The sequence below is a fragment of the Condylura cristata genome, unplaced genomic scaffold, assembly GCF_000260355.1.
Source record: "Condylura cristata isolate star-nosed mole 26May11 unplaced genomic scaffold, ConCri1.0 scaffold00001, whole genome shotgun sequence".
NCBI classification, from domain to species: domain Eukaryota; kingdom Metazoa; phylum Chordata; class Mammalia; order Eulipotyphla; family Talpidae; genus Condylura; species Condylura cristata.
This window is the reverse complement of record NW_004567102.1, coordinates 17,778,159-17,800,449: the sequence shown is the minus strand read 5'-3', so window position 1 is coordinate 17,800,449 and position 22,291 is coordinate 17,778,159. Positions and strand designations below refer to the sequence as shown.

At 37.0% G+C, this 22,291-nt stretch overlaps 1 protein-coding gene across 1 annotated transcript in view; it reads right to left on the bottom strand.

Moving 5' to 3' along the window:
* LRRC1 (leucine rich repeat containing 1) overlaps positions 1–22,291 on the bottom strand; it is a 118,966-nt gene that overhangs the window by 62,480 nt on the left and 34,195 nt on the right. The window contains 1 exon segment of the mRNA XM_004673580.2: positions 12,228–12,345. Coding sequence (XP_004673637.1) covers positions 12,228–12,345 — 118 coding nt within the window.

The following is a 22,291-nucleotide window of genomic DNA, read 5'->3' as shown; positions in this document are numbered from 1 at the left end:
CATTCTAAAATCTGTTCCTATTCCTATGTCCCTTATCGCCAAGAAAACATATGTTCTAGTCAAGTCTTTAATAGTGCTTTGCTGAACTTTTTTATAGTAAAATATGCCTTTATTTAGAGCACTGGTTTTGCCCATCCCCCTTTCAATCCCTAAGGAAGGTCAGAGCAGTTGTTAGCACAGCCAAGGGAGATTTGGAAGAGAGGAATAAATTTAACTGACAGTTGGAAAGGGCTCCAGAAGACCACGGTGCTCAGAAAATCCTGCAAACTACAGAGAGGTGGTCTCTTTTCCAAGTTCCAATAGGTCAAACCTGAAGGTGGAAGAGTCTGTAACAGAAGCCCAAGACAAGGACCTTGATGGAAAGTGGCTAGCTTTTCCTCTAATTACCAAAAAGCAATAGTAGAACAAGGTTACAACATGAGTGAGTGCGTGTGCGTGGGGAGAGGAGGGTGGCGGGGGAGGGGGTGGCGTCCACGCTGCCTTTGCCTTGGAGAATTTGTCAAGTTATTGGCAGTAGGTCCTCCCACTTCTGATTTGTTCAATCCACTTGTTCCTCTTGGCCCACCACTCATCAGGCCCAATGACTGGAAGAAGGCCTATTCTTTAACACTTGGTGCTGCCATAAACAAAGACTGAACAACAATGTTAAATACTTCAAGACATCAACTATTAATGTACAATGGTACTTTTACCAAGCACCTTCACAAACAAAATATACGTTAGGTAAATACAGAACAGAGTGCTTCACAGCACTTAAAAACATCTGAGCACTTATGTTTGGTCAGCTTTTGCCCACATTCTTTCCATCTATACCTCTGAAACCACATGGCCATAAGGGGTAATTGTGCCTCCCTGGCTTATTTCAACACAAGATCCTAATTAGGCAGAGACTTCTAAACTGCTTACTCACCTCTTTCTTCCCTGTTTCTGGATGGCTTTTAACTTATCACATCCTACTGGAAATTCTCCTTGTCAGCCACCTATTCTATACCAAGTCTGAAATCTACAGCTTCCTGTTGGTGTGAAAGCTACAGATCTGTTCATAGACTGGCCAGAAAGATGAAAGGCATGACCCATCTTAAAAGAATAAAAAACAAGGTAGATTTATCTACATGTTACATAATCTCAATTTTGCAAAACAAAAATAAAATATTTTTTTTAAAGTCTGCACAAAACATTAATGACAATTATCTCTGGGCAGTAGGATATAAAATTATTATGGGGAGAGAATGATGATTATGGAGTCTAATAAACTTGGGATCAAAAACCAGCTATACCACTTCCTAGTCACAAAACCAAAGACAAAGCTTTTTAAACTGAAATTCATTGTTTTAATTGAGGTATAGTTGATGTGTAACACTACATTAGATTCAGGTCTACATCATATAATGATTTAATACATGTATATATTGTGAAATGTTCATCACAAGTCCAGTTAGCATCTATCACCGTATGTACTTACAAATCTTTTTTCTTGTGATAGGAACTTTTAATATACATTCTTTTAGCAATTTTCAAATACAGGGTTATTAACTACAGCCACTAAGCTATGCACTACATCCCTGTGATGTACTGATGAGATTCAAATTTTTCACCTATAAAAAGAAAAGGCAAGTTTATTTCTTGGAAATAATATACACGATATGTTTGGCTTGTTAGCTGGTACACAGTAAGCTCCCAATATACATCCTGATGAATATATATATATATATATATATATATATATAGTTCTCTTGGTTTTTCAACAATGCTTCCTTTTGTGTATCACTTAATAAAGACCATATTATAAAAAACAAGCTGTAAAAATATGATCCTAGTACTTCTACCCTTCTCAAGGTGTTCTTTTTACACTTTGCAGGGATACATCAAATTCACATTTTCTATAGAAATAAAAGCAAACCTGCTAAATGAGTGCTATCCTATATTGCAAAGATTTTTTTTTTATTGCAAAGAATTTAAAAGAGGTAACTCACTAGCTGCTGGAGCAGAGCTTCAGGTAGTATGCAGTGGGAGAGATGAATCTTGGTGGGCCAATCAGGTGAATCATCTATTTACCGGGTCAGTGACAGCTTGTTTAGAGAAGATAAGACTAAGAAGTCATTTGCCACACTAACATGATTCACAGGGGACATACTGAAGGCTCTGAATGCTAATACAACCAGGTACTAATGTCTACATGTCAGCCTATACCCTCTCTTCAGTGCCCAGATCAGAGAATTAAATGCCCATCACAATGCTTGGTGAATTCACACCCTGGTAAAGAACAAGGGATTAACCTGACCACTAGCAATCAGAGATGGCAACATCATCGCCATAGGAATGAGCTACACTACTCCCAAGAGAACCAGGGCATTCATGCCACCTAATCAATTCTCTTTCAAAGTGTAGGTTAGGATTTTTCCTGTCCTACACTTCTCACATAGCACCGATCTTTTGTGACTGTGATCTTCTGCAACATGGCATAAAAAAAATTATCTCCAAAGTGTAACATCAAGCCTACTAATATTTAAAAAAAAAAAAAAAAAACTTACTGAAAAAGCCTAAGTCTCTTTCTAAATGTTAGTCCATTTCTGGTCATAAAAGATTCATAAAACATCTCTTCACAAAGCACTTTCACAGAGGGTTGAATACATTTACAATGTAGACTTTATGAGTTTAAGTGTCTTAGAATGTTTTTTCCCTGTTTTTATCTCCAGATTCAGAGTGTACCTAATCATAGTATTTTTTAAATCCCTTCTCTCAAAACAGACTAAACTATTGGCACTGACTTTATCATCTTCAATATGCTCCAACAATAATTAAAAGTACCATCTCTCTAGATTACTTACTTCTGACCTACCACTAAGGCTATGATTTGGGCACCTCACAATGTTTTCAAGAGTCTGTTTCCTCCTCAGTTATCCTACCATACTCTACTCCTCTCACAGAATTAATCTGTGGATTAGATGAAATACAGTGTTATGAAACAGCACACCTCCTGGCACACAGTACTGAGTACCCAGACATGACCTCAGGCAGAAACTTCCCCTCCTGTATGGCTCATCCCTCAAGCCCGCGGCCCTGTACTCAGAGTCTACTCTCAGTCCTAGTTCAGAACTTCCTGGCCCAAAATGAAAAACCATGATAGGATTAATCACTGCAGCTAATGTTGAGAATTCATTATATCACTGGGCACTGCTGTCAGCATTATATAATATATATAATTTTTAAAAAATAAGTATTTATGCATACAGAACTGGGGTACAGGCCAGAGGTGCAGGGGCACAGAGAGGATTCACCAGAGACAGAAGGGGAACAGAAAAGGCAGATCGACGAAGTATACTGCTGAGGGGAGCAGTGGGCAAGACAGGAGCAGTCTGCTGGGCCATGTGGATCACCTCCAGGGTGGGGATTGAACTGGCACTAAAGTGGCTATGGTGATGTTGAAGTGCTGTGCCCTAACCCACTGAGCCACCAGGGAGGGCCCACATGGCCCCTTTTAAGAGGCTCACAACTTCTATGAGGTACATAGTAATAATCTCCATTTTACAGAAAAAGGGAGTGAGACACAAGAGGTTAAATAACTTATTCAAGATGTGATCCCTGTCCTAAAAACTTCTGATGATCCCAAAGGACCAGAGGGGTGGGGAAAATAATAATAATGAAAAACTATATACCAGAGACATTTTACAGGGTAGAGTGGGGAATGGGATCAGAAATGAGGGAGTGTGGGGGCGCAGGTAGTGCATGGGACTATGGTGATGGCACACGGGTGAATTAGGGATGAGAAGCCCACGGGGATTACAGCTGAGGTGGGGAAAGGCACAAAATGATGTGGGAAAAAAACTATTATAATAAAAAAAGTAGGATTAAAAAAAAACTTTTGATGATCCCATCTTGTCTAAAGCAAGTGCTTTAAACATTACTGAAACATAAACCTAATTTTCAGAAACCATTGTAAAATAGTTTCTAAAAATTCAAATTAAAATCGTCATGTATACTTCCACAGGTTTTGGCTGATAACAAATCAGAGGTCAGGCATTTTAATCTATTTCTGGGTTTACACATTTTGGTGCACATGTGGAAAGGAAATCTACCCTGTTTCTTTGAGCAATCATCTGAATTTCCTATAAATGCCATTCACTGGAAGATGATGACAGTTCAATAGAATCGTGTGTATGTGTGGGTGTGTAGGTTTACTAGCCCTGTGTATGATCAATGACATGAAACCATACAATTCCAGGATCCAACTTAATGTTGAGTGTGATGGATAAAGCCAGTGCTTACAAATAGCCAGCACTTCTTTTTAAGTAAATAACAAACTCCATTTCCTACTTCCTTTCAGTTAAGGTGGGGACATTAAAAAAAAACCAACAGAAAATGGAAGGGCAAATGTACACCACTTGAATGAAAATAAAGTATCACAAGAAGGAAGAAGCCTAGTTCTTTGTACAGAGCAGGGCCTCTCACCACCTACTTCCTCACCCTACATGTACTGCCTCACACACCTCCCCTCACCCCCATACATGGCGCACTGTAAAATGAGTAGTAATAATTTTCCTCACTGTGTGTCACCCTTGAGATTTGGGCTTTTTTGTTTGTTTGTTTGTTTGTTTGTTTTAACCAACTGTGTAACTTGACTAGAGCACAGAGTTTAGTGTGTCACTTGATAAAGCAGATTATTTACAGCACAATAATAGTCAGCTGCACCATGAGAAAAGACTCACAACAACTCATAAAGCTTTAGTTCTTATTACTATGTATTAAGCACATCTTTGCTATTTGATAAATCTTAAGATTTTCCTTGAATATCTAACAGACAAGCACGGAGATATCTGTATCATAGATACTAACACATGTCAAGAGACAACTGAGCCAGAACTGTTATTAATTTAAAAAGTTATCAATTGAAAGAGCAAGCTCTTATTTGTGTGAAGCTACTGATATGCATACATGTGAAAAGCTGAGACAGACAAAAGCCTATGTAAAGAGGTTCCACCTAAAACGAAATTAAGAACAGGTTCTGATAATACACTTCCACAAAGTGATATAAAACAGTCATCAAATTTAAGTCAAGCTGAGACTTAAAATTGGACTTAGGATCAGGTCCCTGTGCGTAGCCCTAAAGCTGTCTCCAGATTCTGCTGAGAGCAGTCAGAGACTCATTCTGAGGAGCGGCCCTCCCCTCCCCTGCAGACCAAAGGTTGCCAGGCACCACCTGGCCAGACACCACCCTCCCTGCATTGCCAGTCTCCCCAGCCTTGCCAAGAGATTCATAACCTTCCCCCTTCTGCTGCCAACTGAATTCTATGCTCATATTGTGGTGTGGCTTCCTCCTCCAGCACATTCACATTGTGGCTATATGCATTTAGTTTGAGCCAAAGAAGAACCCTTTCTGTTCTGGTGGAAGTCAGCACTTGTGAGTTTGGAGCCTGATAAAACAATTTACATCTTCAGGGATATCAGTGACTCCATAAGTCTATAGCAAACATTTCTGAACAAATTTTTTAAAAAGTAACAATGACACTCAACTGACATGCATTAATTACCTCAAATTTACAACTAAGGTATAAAATTTGTTACATTTACCTGATTTTACCTTCACCACAAACACCTCATTCCTCCTTCAAGCCCCTTTCAAATCAGTTACATTGTTCCGACACCTCTCTGCTGACCCCAGCACTTAATCCAGGTAACTACTGTTACACCAGCAGCGTAAGTGTTTATGAGCAGTTCCTTACATGTCTATTGTGCCTGTTGATGTACCTCCTTAAGGATGAGAAGATTTCAGCAAAGATTCTTACATATATACAACAGGTATTCAATAAATTTTGCTTGACACACAAAAAAATAATTAAGAGCTACAGTTGATAACTGTATGCATTAAAAAAAAAAAAAGCCAGGACTCAGTCTTTGCAAATTGAAAAAGAATTCAAAATCATAATTCATTATTAGCTTTGAGCACATTGTTAGACTGAAGATTTATTCAATGCTTAAAAAGCTAATCTTAATATCAAATCATTTCTATATATAATCCTCAAATTGCAGTTCTTAGCACTGCTCCTAAATCCCTCTTTCCTTCTCAGCTCCTCATCCCTGTCTAAGAGGCGTCTTTTCTAGTAAGCTCACAGCACTGCTCAGAGTCATGGCAGCACACGGCTGTCATCATCCCAACAAAGAATGCCATCAAGCACTGAGCTGCCTGGAGGCCCAGCATGCCTTGGCTCAACCAGATTCACATGACTAAATAGGTGACCTTAAAAAATCAAAATGCAGCAATAATGGCACACATTCTCAATCACAAACAGAGCTAAAAGCTGTTAATCTCATACCAACATAAATTACCTAATTAAAAAATGAGCAGAACTGTCATCCCACATGTTGGGGTCTTATTTGATTTCAGGAGAAACCACTGCAATTACTTATGCTTTTGTAATTTAGCTGTTCTGTGTACATCCACCACTGTTTTAAAAAATTCAATACCTAACAACATAGCATGTAAAGACTGAGCAATCAATGAATTAGGGAGAGAGAAACAGAAGATAAGGAACTGCCTAAAATAGACAAAGCACTTAGAACCTGGAACTAATGGAACAGCTTGTTGACCTAAAAAAAAGTATTTTCAATGGTAATCCATTTCTAATATAAACCTGCTAAATAAAAAAAAAAGGGGGAAATAAGTTATAAAAACCTACAACTTAAGTAGTATAGTCAGACATTTTTTGATTAGGGGAAATGAACCAAATTAATGTAATGTGGTTAATAATAATAAACAATAGTTTACTCTGTATATGTGTTTTTTTGAAATTGCTATTGGAGGCAGATTTTGAGTGAAAAAAAGATTATTCTGGTTTATTTACTAAAACTGGTATATTAAATAGTGTTAGTGTTTGGTTGTTTTCAAAAAAACCAATCACTCTAAAAAGTGAAATTATTGGTCAAAATCAGGGAGGAAAGAGCACATGGTACTATGGTGATGGGAGAACTATAGGGACTACATCAAGAAATGTAAATTCTTGATGAGAGAAATCAAATAAATCAAAAATCAACAACAGTGATGTGAGAAAAATAAATTTACAAACTAAAAAATGTGACATTATTGGTCCAATGATAATTCAAATACTAGACTACAACTACTTCAAGAATTTAAAAGACATTTAAAGCAAAGGTACTGTTAGAATTTAACAATTTGCAACATTAAACTGTGATATATTTTCAGATTTATTTGCTAAAATATCACTGATATTTCTTCATGTTGTCCAAAGGGGGAGAGGGAGAGGGAAGAATATATATTTGCAAAAAAATTATCCCAATTTCTTAAGTGTTTAAAATGATTTCTATGCATTCCCACATTTAAACATTGTCCCCTGAAAGATACTGCAATATGGAAAGATGATTAGAAAACATAGAATCCAGGCCCTCCCTGGTAGCACAGTGGGTTAAAGAATAGCACTAAAAGTCATAGCCACTTCAGTGCAAGTTCTATTCCCAGCCCCAGAGGTGATCCACATGGCGCAGCAGACCTCTCCTGATCCGCCTGCTGCTCCCCTCAGCAGTGTACTTCATCCATCTGCCTGTTCTGCTCCACACTCTGTCTCTGGTAAATCCTCTCACCGCCCCTGACTTCTGGCCTATACCCCAGTTCTGTATGCATAAATAAATCAATCTTTTAAAAAAGAAAACTTATAGAATCCAATTTCTGTCTACCTCCACTTTAAAGGTAATTAGAATAGTGAGCAGAATGCAGTTACATTTACTGTATTATATTAAAAAGACTCTTCTTAAAAAAAGAAAAGGTGAACGTTCAAGTGGAGAAAGGGTTCATGATTACAAAGTGATGTTTGCAAAGGCAAGAAAAGAAAGCAAGCTTCGGGTTGGAAACTGACCAGCTCTCCATAGAGGTGGACATAGTGGGTCTTGCCGTCTCTGGATGTCTGCTGTAATACTTAAACACTGACAAGAAGAGCCTCCCACTGTAACATAACGTCCAGCCACTGGTGCAGTGTGCTAAACAGAACACTAAACCTGAGCCTGAATTATATAGTAAAAAAGGAAAGAATTAGGGTTTGACCATGACAAGTCTACAGTCTGTATGGGTGAAAATGGCTTCTACCACATTTCTGGTATAGGTGTATGTAATTATCAAAAATTGGGGGGAGGGCTAACTGCTCATAAATACGTGGCATATAGGCACTCTAGAATTAGTGCTTTCCAAAAAGAACTTTGCTCAGGACCTACTCAGAAACACTGACTTGATGTCATACAAGGTCATTTCATCAGGCTTCAAAATTGGCTTTCGATTTCATGAAACCAACACATAGCCACAGATGATCAGCATCTTGTGGCTGGACAAATGACAACTAACCCAACATCTAATCATGGTCGAGCCCCTGGACTTTGTGAGACGATGATCCTGCGAGATGTAGACAAGCCTTTCTTACTCTGAAAAACAGGTCTGGTACTAGTGATAACTTGTGATAACTTGATGAAAAACTTTTACTTTTCTCAGTCTGCAAACAGTCACCATGTTTTTCTTGCATGCTGCATTACTTATGCCAAATGAAAAAAGATCATACTTCTTTGGCATATAACTTCTTTGGCTATACATTTTTTTTTAAGATTCATTTATTTATTCATACAGAACTGGAGTACAGGCCAGAGATGCAGGGGCAGTGAGAGGATTCACCAGAGACAGAGTGGAGAGCAGAACAGACAGATTGACAAAGCACACTACTGAGGGGAGCAGTGGATGAGACAGGAGATGTCTGCTGCGCTATGTGGGTCACCTCCAGGGCTGGGATCGAACTCACACTGAAGTAGCTGTGGCTAGCTCGCAGTGCTGTGTCCTAACCCATTGTGCCAACAGTGAGGGCCCCACTTTGGTTATCTTTATGCTACCTTTACACTTTTGTCATACTGGTAGAACCCTTACATTCTTTACTATTTACATCCTTCTTTTAGTTCAACTTCTTTAACTTGTGCAAGAGTCATTTTTAAGGAAACAAATTTCTTTAAGCCACTAACATGACTAGAAAGCTATAATCACAACTGGATGGGAAAGATAAATGTAATAAACATAATATAGCATTATTAAATTTTACAAAAGGCAATCCAAAAGTTTAAAAAAAAAATTAAAGGATTAACTTTCTCACTGTGACTCAAAGTAAAAGCTGCATTCTGGCAGTATCACTTAAAATCATCTCTATTCACACTAGTTATATGAACCTTAAACTTAGTAGGAAAAAAAAAAAAGATCTAAATGGATAATAACACAGTACAGTGATATAAGTCAAATTACAGAACAGACTGTAAAATTCAAATTGCTAACCCCTCTGGCAGAATTCATGGTTCAAGAAAGTCTGCTTAGATTCCTAGATAGCAAGATAGTCTACATGGTAATACCTCTTCTTAAAAATTCCTCCAATGGCTAAGAACTAGAACACAGAAAACAGAGTCTGAGCAATAAAGTGTAAACACTTTACCTCAGGAAACTGCTTCAGGGAATAATTCAAAGCCCATGTGCTTTCCATAAGAGCTTAATAATATACTCAAATACCAATGTAATGTACATCAAGCATCCTTTAATCTATGTTCCGAGGAAACATCTAGTTTTTTTATTCCACATATGGTTTAATATTTGCCTAATTAAAAATACCCCACCACACCATACTAATGATAAGGAACTTATGTCAAAGATCTACAAAAAACTTACACAACTCAACAAAAACAGAGTAAACAATCCAGTCCAAAAAAAAAAAAAAAAAATGGGCACCAGTGCTAAAAAGATATGTCCCCAAAGAGGACATGCAAATGGCCAACAGGCATATGAAAAAAAAAAGTCTCATCATCACCTGTAATCAGGCGAATCCAAATCAAAGCCACAGTAAGAATGGCCCACGTTTAAAAAAAAAAACCTATCAACAACAAATACTGGGGAGGATGTGGAAGCAATGGCACCCTCCTACCTTGCTGGTGGGAATGCAAACTGGTCCATCCACTATGGAAGGCTGTGTAAAGGACACTCAAAGCATTAAAAATGGATCTACCATACGACCCAGCAATTCCACACCTAGTTCTAGTCCTACTACAAGTTCAAGATGGGCACAGAATCAAAGGAACAACCTCTGATCATGGACCAGCAGACTCACTAGGGGAACATGCAGACTCCAGACATGAGCACCAAGCCCTGACCATTCCCTGCATCCATACAAAAGAGGGAGGGGTTCTCACACTGCCTCCTGGCTGCATAGTTTATGACTCAATATACCTGTGAAGTTGCCTACGAAAGTCATATTAAAAAAAAAAAAAACAAAAACAAAAAACAGAGCAGAAACTCAATGATTTGCCTGATCCAGAAATAACTCAAAATCCATGAACCTGATGATTATAGTAAATGGTGACCTTGTTCTGCCGTCACCTGTGTAGATTTTTCCACAACCTGAAAGAAAGTTCTGAATGCCACCAAGCTCCATTCTGTCTGCCCAGCCCTCCACCACCCACCCTCCCAAACACCCCCCCTTCACATACATCCCTTCATACTACTGAGCCAGAGCAAGGCTCTGCAGATAAGGGAAGGGGTCAATTAACCTCCGCTCCTCAGTATTCCTAAAAGAGTCTGGTAAGGTGAAAATTCCTCACAAGCATCTAATAACTGCAGAAATGTTGAAACAAGAAAAGGACACTTTTTCATGTAGAGGTTTGGCTTCTTGTATCAACATGCTGGAAGGTATAAAGGACAGGAGGGGAAAGGCAAATAGATGCCACAGCCGGAATGTGCTTGAGAGAGACCACAACAAATTGGGTGTGGACAGAAAGTATGGCAACAAGGAGGGAAAACGGAGTACCTACAAACAGAAGCAGACACACTCTAAGACAGAAATCACAAACCCCAAGATGGCATCACATGTGAGCACCGCACCAATGCTTTAGGGTTATCAGTTCCATGCTCACAATTAATTCCTCTTTATACTCAGCAGATCTGAGTTCCCCACAACCAAATAAGACACTCTGAAACAAAGCTCCCAAAACATCTTTTTTTCTTTTTCTAGTAGTGTCAAGATAAGAAATAATTCTCAATAAAAATTCAAGTGTACTCTCTGTCAAGAACATATGGCTTGGCCTAAAGATACTTTCCAACTTAAGGGATCTGGTAGATGTCAGGAATTAAAAGAAGTAAAGGTGCTTTTTTTTTAACCATATTTTCAACCAAATATTGTTTATAACTGTTGAATTATAGCCACGATCTGCAGAAAAATAGTGGGCTGTATCTGGGCATTATTAGGGTTTCTGTGAAAGAAATGAGCCTGAAAAACCCAGACCTGAAGTTCATTGAAAAGAAGTATAAATATTTCTGCAGGAAAGCAAAAAACAAAACAGGTATGTAATATCTGAGAAAGAAAAGTATCAAGCATATTAGGGTCTATCCTGAAGAAAATTAGCAGCATCCTTTCAAGAACTGAATTCTATCCCTAAGGGCAGGACCACTGGGAGCTGCCACTTTAACCGAAAGCAATTCATCAAAGATGCTGCACAAGCAGGGGTGCCAGCCCACTCAAGGGTGTCCTCAGAGCCATAAAATACAAGGCTAAGTCAGGGTACCCCCTGAAGATGAAAGCTTAAGCAGGATATAAATACCCTATTAGAAATTCAATATAAAGGAAGCAACATTATAGTGAAATGTGGAAGTCAATATAAATTCACAAGTCACGCAATATCAAGTGGACAGAAGTGTCTAATTCCAATTATACTGAACTGATAGGAGGTGCCTGAACAGCAGCAAGGTCTGTGCACTTCAGGGACAGACTCTTCCAGCACTCCCTGCAACTGAGCCACAGCCAGAAAAAAACAACCTTCCTCAGAGTAGCTCCCCTTATCTCAACATCCCCAAGCAAGGACAAATGACAACACGACCAGCCTTCAATGCCATGTTCAGTAAACTTGGCACTTGGGGTAGGGATAGGTGGGGATCTAAGGCATATGATTGCCAAACCAACTCCCTATTCTATGAGTCAGATCAAATCAACACTGATAAAGTTACTGCCTAAAAATGGTAAAATTCCTGGATGTGGGCAAATACAAGTTAATCAAATTATTCCACAATGTCATTAACCTCATTCCAAAATTTATACTTTTCTCATGATGCCCAGGAAAATCACTTCCAATAAAATGTATCCAGTTATATTTACCACAAATCACCCTCAAACGCCAGAAGATACAACTGGATAATGTAAGAGGAAACTTTTTCTTACCATTCCGGGACACATCAAGTTCTACCAGTTGCATGAAGTTTGCTATTTCTGGAGGGAGCCGCTGAATTTCATTATCACTAAGTCCAAGCTTTCTTAATTTGACTAGCTGGAAAAATTGCTGAAAGACAAAACAGTTTCACATAAATCTCACATATATTTGCAAAATAAATGTTTTACCCAATATGAAATTCAAAACAATGTGAGTTCTAAAAATAAACAAATGTATATTAGTGAGGACTGCACCAACATCCATTTCCTGATTCTGATATTATACTACACTCAATGTGAAGATGTTTCTACCATAATAAATTGGGTACAAAGGACCTCTCTACACTATTTTTGCAACTTCCTATATATCTACAAGTACCTCAGAATTAAAAGATTTAAAGACAAGTAAGATACTCAAGGAGAACAGTAATTACTTCTTTAAAGGATCCAGTTGTATATCCTAGTTATCAAGATTGATGTTAAATCTGCAATGCTAAATAAAACATGTTAAAATGAAAATAATATGTTTTCAAAAGCCATGTTTAAAATATATTACTGTGCATCAGAAACATATATAAATAGCCCATAAATATCTAGAGGAGAAAAACTGTTTTTGAGCAATCTAAATAAGAATCTGTATGGATACTTTCATTAATCATGACAAATGAACATAGTCACTGAGTTACTTTTTCCTTTTTTAAGTCTTTCAAACTGTACTAATAACACTAAATTAATGGATATATATATACATATGTATATCATATATACCTTATATATATATTAGATACCATATATATAGACCTTATATATACCATGTGTGTGTATATATGTGTGTGTATAATAGAGAATGTAGAAAAAGTACATGAAGACAAGTAAAAATAAGAGACATGGAACAAACGGGCTAATCAAAAAAAATTGTGAAGTTAGAAAACTAGTGAACAAATGATAACTAACAAAGAATCAACACAAAGCCAAAATTTAAGCCTATGGAATGAGCACCAGCAAGAATTTGGAACAGTGACCTTTGAAGAAAGAAGCACTGGTAAATATACCACATCTTCTTGATCCAGTTATTTAATTTTGGGCATCTGGGTTGCTTCTGTAGCTTACCTATTGTAAATTGTGCTGTAATAAACATTAAGGGTGCAGGTGTCCTTTTGAATTAAAGATTTGTGTGTGTGTGTGTGTGTGTGTGTGTGTGTTGGATAGATCCTAGAAGTGGAATTGCTGGATCATACAGAAGCTCTATTTTCAGTAGTTTCAGGAAACTCCACAAAGTTTTCCATAGTGGTTAGGGCATGATGGAATATTATTCAGCAATCAAAAAGGGTAAAATCCTGACCTTTGCAGCAACATGGATGGAGATGGTATTATGCTCAGCAAAATAAGCTCAGAAAGAAAAAGAAAAATATTGAACAGTCTCACTTATAGGAGGACTATTGAGAAAACAAAAAAGGAATCAGAAAAAATATATAATAAAGAAAGAATGAAAATCATCAGGCAACTATAGGTCAGAGACATTCTGTAGAGGAAGAGGAGAAGGAAGGACCAGGACAGGAGTGGGAAGAGCATGAGGGACTATGGTGATGGTGCACAGGTGAATCCATGGTGGGAATTTCACTGGGAAATCATACATTGTACAAAAAATGAAAGATAATATAATGATTTTTTTTAATTTACAATAAAAGAAGCACTGATGGAAAATATGTAGCAAGAATAGCTATATTCCCTATATCCTCTTCTCTGTCCTGCATGGCCTGGCAGGAGGCTAGGCAATCTCCCTCTCTAGAAGAGGTGACTACAAAAGTAGGGCAGGGCTGGGGAACCAATGAGATGGAGAAATGGGAGAGCAAAGATAAGAAAGGTAGATCAGTGCACAAGTGCAACATATCCAGTTAAGTTGTCCAAAAAGAGAAAGCACATGGAGCTGCAGAGCATGCATTTACAGTTCAAGAGGGCCAAGCACATGGCCAATAAAATGAATGAAAACAAACACATACTAAGGAATATTATGAACAGAAACAAGGAGAGTCTAAAAGTTTCCAAAGATTAACTGGGTAACATGGGGAAGGGGTCTCCTAACAAAAAATTAGAAATCAGAAAGGCAGAACGGCACCCTGAAAGTGAAAAGGCGATGGACAGAGTCTCCAGAATTACACAAAATTTTATCCCAAATCTACAGGCATGCCCATCCAGACTACTGTCAAATTGACCTTTCAGACATGCATGGTCCCAAAAAAATGTGTCTCCCTTGCACTTTTGTCAGGAGTCCATCAAAATGTGGAAGTAATAAAAGAGAAATTACAATCTAGAAATGTGAATCAAGAAAAGAGATACACACACAAAGGTTAATTCCCAGGATAAAATGTCAAAATGTCAAATGGCAGGAGGCCCTATCAGCAACCAGTCCACTCTGCAGAGAATAGCTAAGACTTCAGAGGAAGTTTAAGACAATAAATAAAAAAAACACTTAAGACATAAGTTGATGTGTTTAGAAGCACTGAGAAGATTTACTTAGTGATAAATTACAAACAAGAATTAAGGGAATAAGGCAAGCAAAAATGAAAGAAATTATTAATTCCAAGAAAAATACAGTCATCGTTTTTAATACTTATATATTGATAAAATCAAAATTCACAATGTCAATTTCAGAGGAACAGAAAGAAAATTGCAAGTACTAAAGGCAGATTTTCTATAAAAGGGAATCAACAGATAACTAAAAAGTGTGTGGGGCAGGGTGTGTCAAAATGTAAAGGCAAACATTAGAAGAAAGAACAACTGAGGTCCTAAAAAGCTGGAAGGGAAAAGGGAGGGCAAGAAGAAGCTGCTAGTTGTCACTGTCACACCACACTGCTTACTGGAAATTTTAAGAACCAAAATGCATTTACTATTTTGCTGAAAACAGAAACTGAATTTACAAAGGAAAAAAGACTCCAGTAAGATCACAGTGTGCTCCAAATAATAATTGTATAGAACATTAATATTTAATAATTACCCTTGTTCTTTTTTTTTTTTTTTGATGGGGAAGAGCAGAGCCTGTAAAGGGGATTGTATACTTATATAATTAAAAAGAGACCTTTTGTAAATCAATTTGGGTGATACACAAAACAAGAGAGGTGTTCAGCTCCACTGATAAAATAATATCTTGGGCATCAGTCTTTGTAACATAATTAAAAATAAACTGCAATGCACATTATTACTTTGTAATGTAAATATTTAAAAATAAAAACAAATTGCAGGTACATGCTGACAGACAAAGAAGGAAGCCTGGGAACAAGATGATGCTATGGTGATACGAAAAGTGCATGAACAATTTAAAATTATTTTTAACAGAAAATATTTTAATTAAATGAGTTATGAATATCAGAGAATGAATGCTACTCATTAGCTATAAATGGCAATGAGATCACCCAACAAAAGAACTAATCTCTAGACTCCTTTAATCATACAGCTGAGATTTACTTCTTAAAGAAACGTACTGAAACTTCTTTATGCTAGTTATACTAAAGCTTTAGCTAACACAAAACCATTCAAAAGAGCACATATTTGAATAATTGAGCATATGCCAATTGCTCAGAGTCTGACAGTTTCATAATGCATCAATGTGTTTACTCAAGCATGAAAATCTCACTTTGTTATTTCTAGGAAAGGCATAATAGTAACAGCACAAAACCATCACCAAATCCATACATTTAGGGGCCATTCAAGAAATCAAGTCAATAATCTACAAAGAATAATAAGTAACTTTATGTCTATGGAAATAACAGCTTACAAATCCCCACAGCCAATAGAAGTCATAACTGCAAGCAATTCAAGTTTTGATCTGCATGGTAAAAGCACCTTCAAATATAGCCTGTCACATTTATTACTTTATTCAATGTGCAAAGCACATACCAACTAGTAAAAAAAAAAAAAACCCTCTATCTGACAGCATCAAAACAAAACAGGAATTCCTCAAACCCTTCCCTCATTAGGATCGTAATGAAAATTAGCTAGTATTTTATGATTTTGATACACCACCACTCAGACTTTTAAATTTCAACTTCATTAGATGGGGGAGGTAGGGAACTCAACAAGTTATAAACCTCCTACTGCCTTTTCTGTGACATTAGCCAGGGCACATGAAGAATAATTCATGGGTCTGTGCTGGCAGGGAGCCTCAGTGCAGAGCCATCATGTGATGGAATACACAGACACCATTCTTCAATTCTACCATGTTGGATTATAGCACACTGGCCCACTCAGCATTGTGCACAGTTACATGAGAAGAACCCCAGACTGTCCTGACATATTATGCTAGACTTCTTTAGAGTCCCCACTACTTTTGCCAATATTAAATACAGGGTCTTTAAACTGGTCCAAGACAACTTTCCTTTTTCCTACTCTCCAGGTTTTGGTGACTCTCTTTTTTTATTGAAGTGTTAGTACCTACCTCCACCTTCTTAAAAGGAATATAGGAAATCTGGGTCTTGAAAGAGCTATATCCTTTTTTCTAACTTATGGCTAAGGGTCCGTCAATAGCAACCCTGTTACCCAAACTTCTCCTAGCCATATTATTCCAGAATATATACAAGAATGTACGTATTGATAGATCTGAGATAGGAAGATCCTAATACTGAAATTCTAAGTAGCAATGAAAATAAAAGTTTATAACAGTCATAATATGAAGGAGACTTAACAGTCTTCAGCAAATGAGCCCAGATACAGAAGATTACAATACTAACTATTCCATTTACATAATGTTCAAATAACCACTGAAACTAAATTATTTTTCTTACAGATGCATATGCAGATGGTAAAAACTATAAAGAAATGATGCCACTGATTCAAGTCAGGCAGAAAGAATAAACATTTACTCATTCAATTATTAGAAAATCTAAATGAGGATAAGAAAGGATCACAATCAGGAAGCACATGTAAGTGATTACAGGTGTTCATTCTACAATTTGTTAAAAGCAATACATTTAGACCTCAGGTGTGTGTGTGCATGTGTGGTGTGTGCTTGTGTGTGTGCATGTGTGCTGTGTGCTTTATTTCACAGTAAGAGAAATTTTTGTGCCTTTTTTTAATAGGATGGAGTTATTCCTTTATATCTTTCTTTTTAACACTGCACTATAAAATTTTAAGTTTTAAGTATGCATCGCTAAAAATCAGCATGTATGTAAGTGACAGTAAGCTAGCTCCCCACCAAAAATTTACTCCTATTCTACCATTGAGAATTTTTGAGATTTGCCACCCCAAACCATTCCCTTCCCTTTAACAGTAAGAAGTTTTTCTAAGAATTTGGGTACTTGCTAATCAAGAAACAAGAAACAAGAAAACACAAGATAATTAGCACTAAGGGGATCAAATTCTTTAACTCAGATTTAATGACAATGAAAAGCAACAGCATTCTATCTGAAGGAAAAGTGACCTAAGCCACCAAAAGCAAAACTATCAGTTATGATAATGCTATAGTTCCTACCCTTTAATAAAGGAATTCTACTTTTGGAAATCTGCTAAAGGCTGTACATAGTATACATTTTTTACTCATCTCAATGTTGCACAAGGTGATAACTGCATGTATTAGTTACACTTGCTGTATAACAAAAGCCCTTCCAAACACAGTAACACAAAATCTTTTTTTAATTTCTCACATTACTGTGAGATGTCTGGGCAAGTCCTTGGTTTTCACTTAAGCTGCCTCATGCAACAACATTCAACTGAGAGTCAGAATGGCTGGGAGATCCACCCTAGCTTCACTCTTACTAGGTGTAATCAGACCAGCTAGAGTACCTCTGTTCTCCATCAGGATTCTTGTCCTTCCTCTTGTGATGAAGTTATTTCTTTACATAAAGCTCTCTGCAAGCATTTGAAGGGGGCAAAGGAAGCTGCAAGGATTCTGGAGGCCAATGCCTTAAAATTTGCATGATATCACATTTAAGGGAGTTTAGAAATAGTTACCATTGGTACAAGAAAGAGCAACCAAAACCTCATTGAAAGAGGGCTGGGGGGGTGGGAAAATACGGATGATTAAAAGGTCTACAACAAAATAAGGTAGGACCCAAAAGTCTGCCAAAGAAGAATTCATATTAAAACTGGGTAGACTGTCCTAGAAACTTCTATGGTTAATCATATAGTAATGGCTTTCTAACGGAAATTTATGCAGAAAATATGATACACTGAATAAATTTTAGATGAGGTCAGATTTTTGATATATGAGACTACAGATAAAAGGAAATAATCAAGAAACAGTCACAGAACAGTGAAACAACCTTGTTGGCTAAAACAGAAAATTTTAAAAAATCATATCTCTCATTCAGAATCTGAAAGGTCTCGGAAAACACTCAACTGTAATGAAATAATTGTTAACAGGATACTATTTAAAGTGTTTGGTTTATTTTGGGTTTTGTGTGTGTGTGTGTGAAAATGGTGTGGAATGGAAACGTCCTTAGGTCAATTGACTTAGTTGGTCCTGTTTCCCTGTGTAAAAAATAAGTATTAAATGATCAAAAGGTTATTTTAGTTTAAAAAGCTACAGGACTACATTTCAAAACACCTGCAATATACAATAAGAAAAATGAAAATCCTATTAGTACACAACAGAATAAGCATGGGGTTAAAATGCATAAAATTACAGAAAGTAGATTAAGGGTTACCTAGGAAATAGGGAATGACCGCTAGTGGGTATGGGGTTTTTTTTGGCGTGGAGAAGGGAAGTTGTTGAAAATTTTCTAAAACAGACAATGGTAACAACTGCATAACTCATGAATATACCAAATATGAATCATATACTTTATTTAAATGGGTGAATTATATGGTATGTGAATTAAATCTCAATAAAGATGTCAAATCATGCATCAAATTGGCAAACAGCATTGAAGAATAAATGACTAAGCTAGGAATACATGAGTGCTTTTATTTAATTGAATCCCATAAGCACCAGTCTAAAAATGTTTTATCTCCACTAACAGATGTGGAAACTGAGATTCAGGAACATTTAGTGGCTCCTCTGACATTGCTGCCAGCTAGTAACATTCTTTAAGAAAAATTTCAAAGTACAAACATGTTGGAGGATTACAAAGTAATAGATTTTCCGATAACTTTCTGAAGAGCAAAACGCTGGTGAAACTATAGGCTAATTAGCTTAGCACAACAAAGCCAAGAGGGTGGGGAATCTAGGATAGGAGAGGAAAACTACTAAAACTGCTGTATTCCATCTTGACTAATGAGCTGAGAAGGAAGAAAAAAGCCTGCTAATGAAACTTGCATGTAAGAGCGCAGAAGCAGTGTTGCTGTCAATTAAACCAGGCACAAAGAGTAGACATGAAGAGGAAGAAATATGAACAGGTAAGAAAATCAGTCAGCTCCTATAGGATCACAGGCAGGGGACAATGCTCATGAAGCCCTATGCTGAAAGAGAAGGAGAAGCAACAGAGAGAAAATTGATACAAATTTATCATGTGAAACAGCAAAAAGGTTTATTTGTTTTTAAAGCTTGGTTAGTTGTAGAAGCAAAGGAGCAGGTATCAGGGCAGTCTGCAAATACACTGTCTATTCAACTGACAATTCCATTTTATTTTTTTAACAATTTTCAGACAGACATAGACTGGAATGTAAAAGAGTTCCAAGTATTTGAGAATTTGAAGCTAATTTACAAAATACAAAGTTTGTATCTATGTATTACTGTAGGACACAGGTAACATAATAAATTTGAATTGGCATAAAATGTTTAATCCCTCAAAACAAATCACATCCTGTATTTTCTAAAGCTGGCAGAAAGATTTCTTTGCTTATTTATTTGCCCAAAAGAAAATAAATAGATCACGGGGCGGGGTCGATGGGTGGGGAGGTGGGGAGTCTCTCTTGTTTTAAAACATGATCTGTAGTCAGGTCATGATTCAGTGATACAGGTATTCTTTCTCTACGCCACAAAAAAATAAAAAAATAAAAATAAAGGATGTTGATTCTTTCTAGCCCTAAAAAGTAGTAGGTAAAACACATTTCAAAGAAGCAAATTAGTTTCCCACTGAGTGTCAGTACATATACTGAAGTACTTATAATAAAGATACTTAACATTTACTTTGGTCAAAATATTTATCTTTTGGGGACGGGGGAAATAATAATAATGAACAACTATATACCAGAGACATTTTATGAGGATGGAGTGAGGAAAGGGAAAAAAATTGGGTGTGGTGGGGGTGCACGGGACTATGGTGATGGCATACGGGTGATTTGGTGATGGGAAGTCCACCGGGATTAAAATTGAGATGGAAAAAGGCACAAAATGATGTTAAACTATCATAATAAAAAAGTGTCCAATTTTTTGGTCTTTTGATCTCTACTAATAATTTTACCTGCTCTCATTTGCTAATATAATTTTCATATTTTGAAGGTACTTTCACACATTAGCAAGCTGTCAACTTAATGAATCTTAAAGATATTAATGCCCCAAGGCTTCCCCTCAACACCCACTAATTAAAAATAGGTCAGGAGTGAATCACAGGAAAAATCAGGAAAGCTTTACTGATGGGGCTATGATCAGAAGAGTGGATAAGGTTGGCAGCAGTGTTCGGTATGATTTGAAGAAGAATTTTATCAAAAGTAAGATGGAGCAGAACAACATTACTGAGAACCTAAAAGAGAGGACAAATCACAGACTGGAGTAAAAGCCTGACGACACAGATGGAAAACTGACAAGACTTGAAAGGAGCCGGGCTGACACCACACAGGAAAGGGTCAGACGTGGGAAGAGGGGGAAGGCATCAAGCTGAAACTCCAACAGGGCACCTGCGCCCTAAAACAGAAGGTCAATTCAAACACTGATCTGTTCTATTGCTGGGGAATATTTACCAATATTTAATAGATTACAAATAATAATGTTTAACCAATGTGTCCCAAGGACACACACACACACACACACACAAAAAAAAAAGGACGTAAGTTTGAATATGAAGTATAATCCCCGTCTGGGTTTATTTATTTATTTTTTTAAGATAATAGGAGTTTTCTTCAAAGCAGATACAATGATGTGAAACCTACTTTACCTCAATACACATAATGGGGGGGTGAGGAAGAGTATGATAATAAAGATTTTATAGAAAAAATCTTAAATCCTAAAAAGGTAAATCCACTGAGGAAAAAAAGAATTTATTAAGCCAAATGAGTGAGGACCATCAAGTCTGGGATACTCATTTTTTTAACACAAATAAAAGATTCTATTTATTTGATGAACGAGCTTTTCTCCTTCAAGTTTAAATGAATTTTATCTTCAAACGAAAACTTGAAAGGATGGAGGCTACAACCCCCTTTGCCTACCAAAAAAGAGTGCTTCAAACAAGAAGTCGAGCAGATATTTAATTATGTTTATTAAACTGTTCTTATATTCTGACACAGGATTTTGAATAAGGTTGACTTTTTCACACACTGTACTCAGGAAAACATTACATGACTCAAATGGAACAAAATTTCGTTCAGCGAACATTCTGTCATGGATTCAGCACAACCTATCCAAGCTAACAAGCAGTAGCAAGGACTACATATATAATTTGCCTACTACAAGCAGGGCTCTGACCTGAATAAAGAGGTATTCAAACAAGATACAGTCCTTTCTCTCAAGGGACAGTCAGCAGTCAACACAGGACACTTAAAATACAAAAAGCAGAGAGTGGAAATAATAAGTGAGGCAGAAAAATGCCATGAAAGAATAATAAACATTTTTGCATCATAAACTACAGTTACTACGTTCCTTCAGTTGACCAAAAATAACAACCTACTGAGCTATTTTACTGTCAGTCAGGCCACACTAATAAGATCCAGTCTCCATGAGACACCAAATAAGAACAGCTTGTTCACAGACACGGTGTTAGCAGCATCGTCCACATTTGGATCAACACTCTTGGGTTGTTCTGAGGTAAGAAAATGATATGGACAAAACTGATGAGTTCTTACCTTGGAGGAACAAAGTGAATACCTCGGTCTGCCTGTTAATGTTTTCATCTCCTGAAGTAATGAACTGATACTGGCCCCTAGCTAAAGTTGGCTCCTTTGGGATAACAAGTAAAATGGAGAAATGTGGTCCCACACAGCTTTTAAAA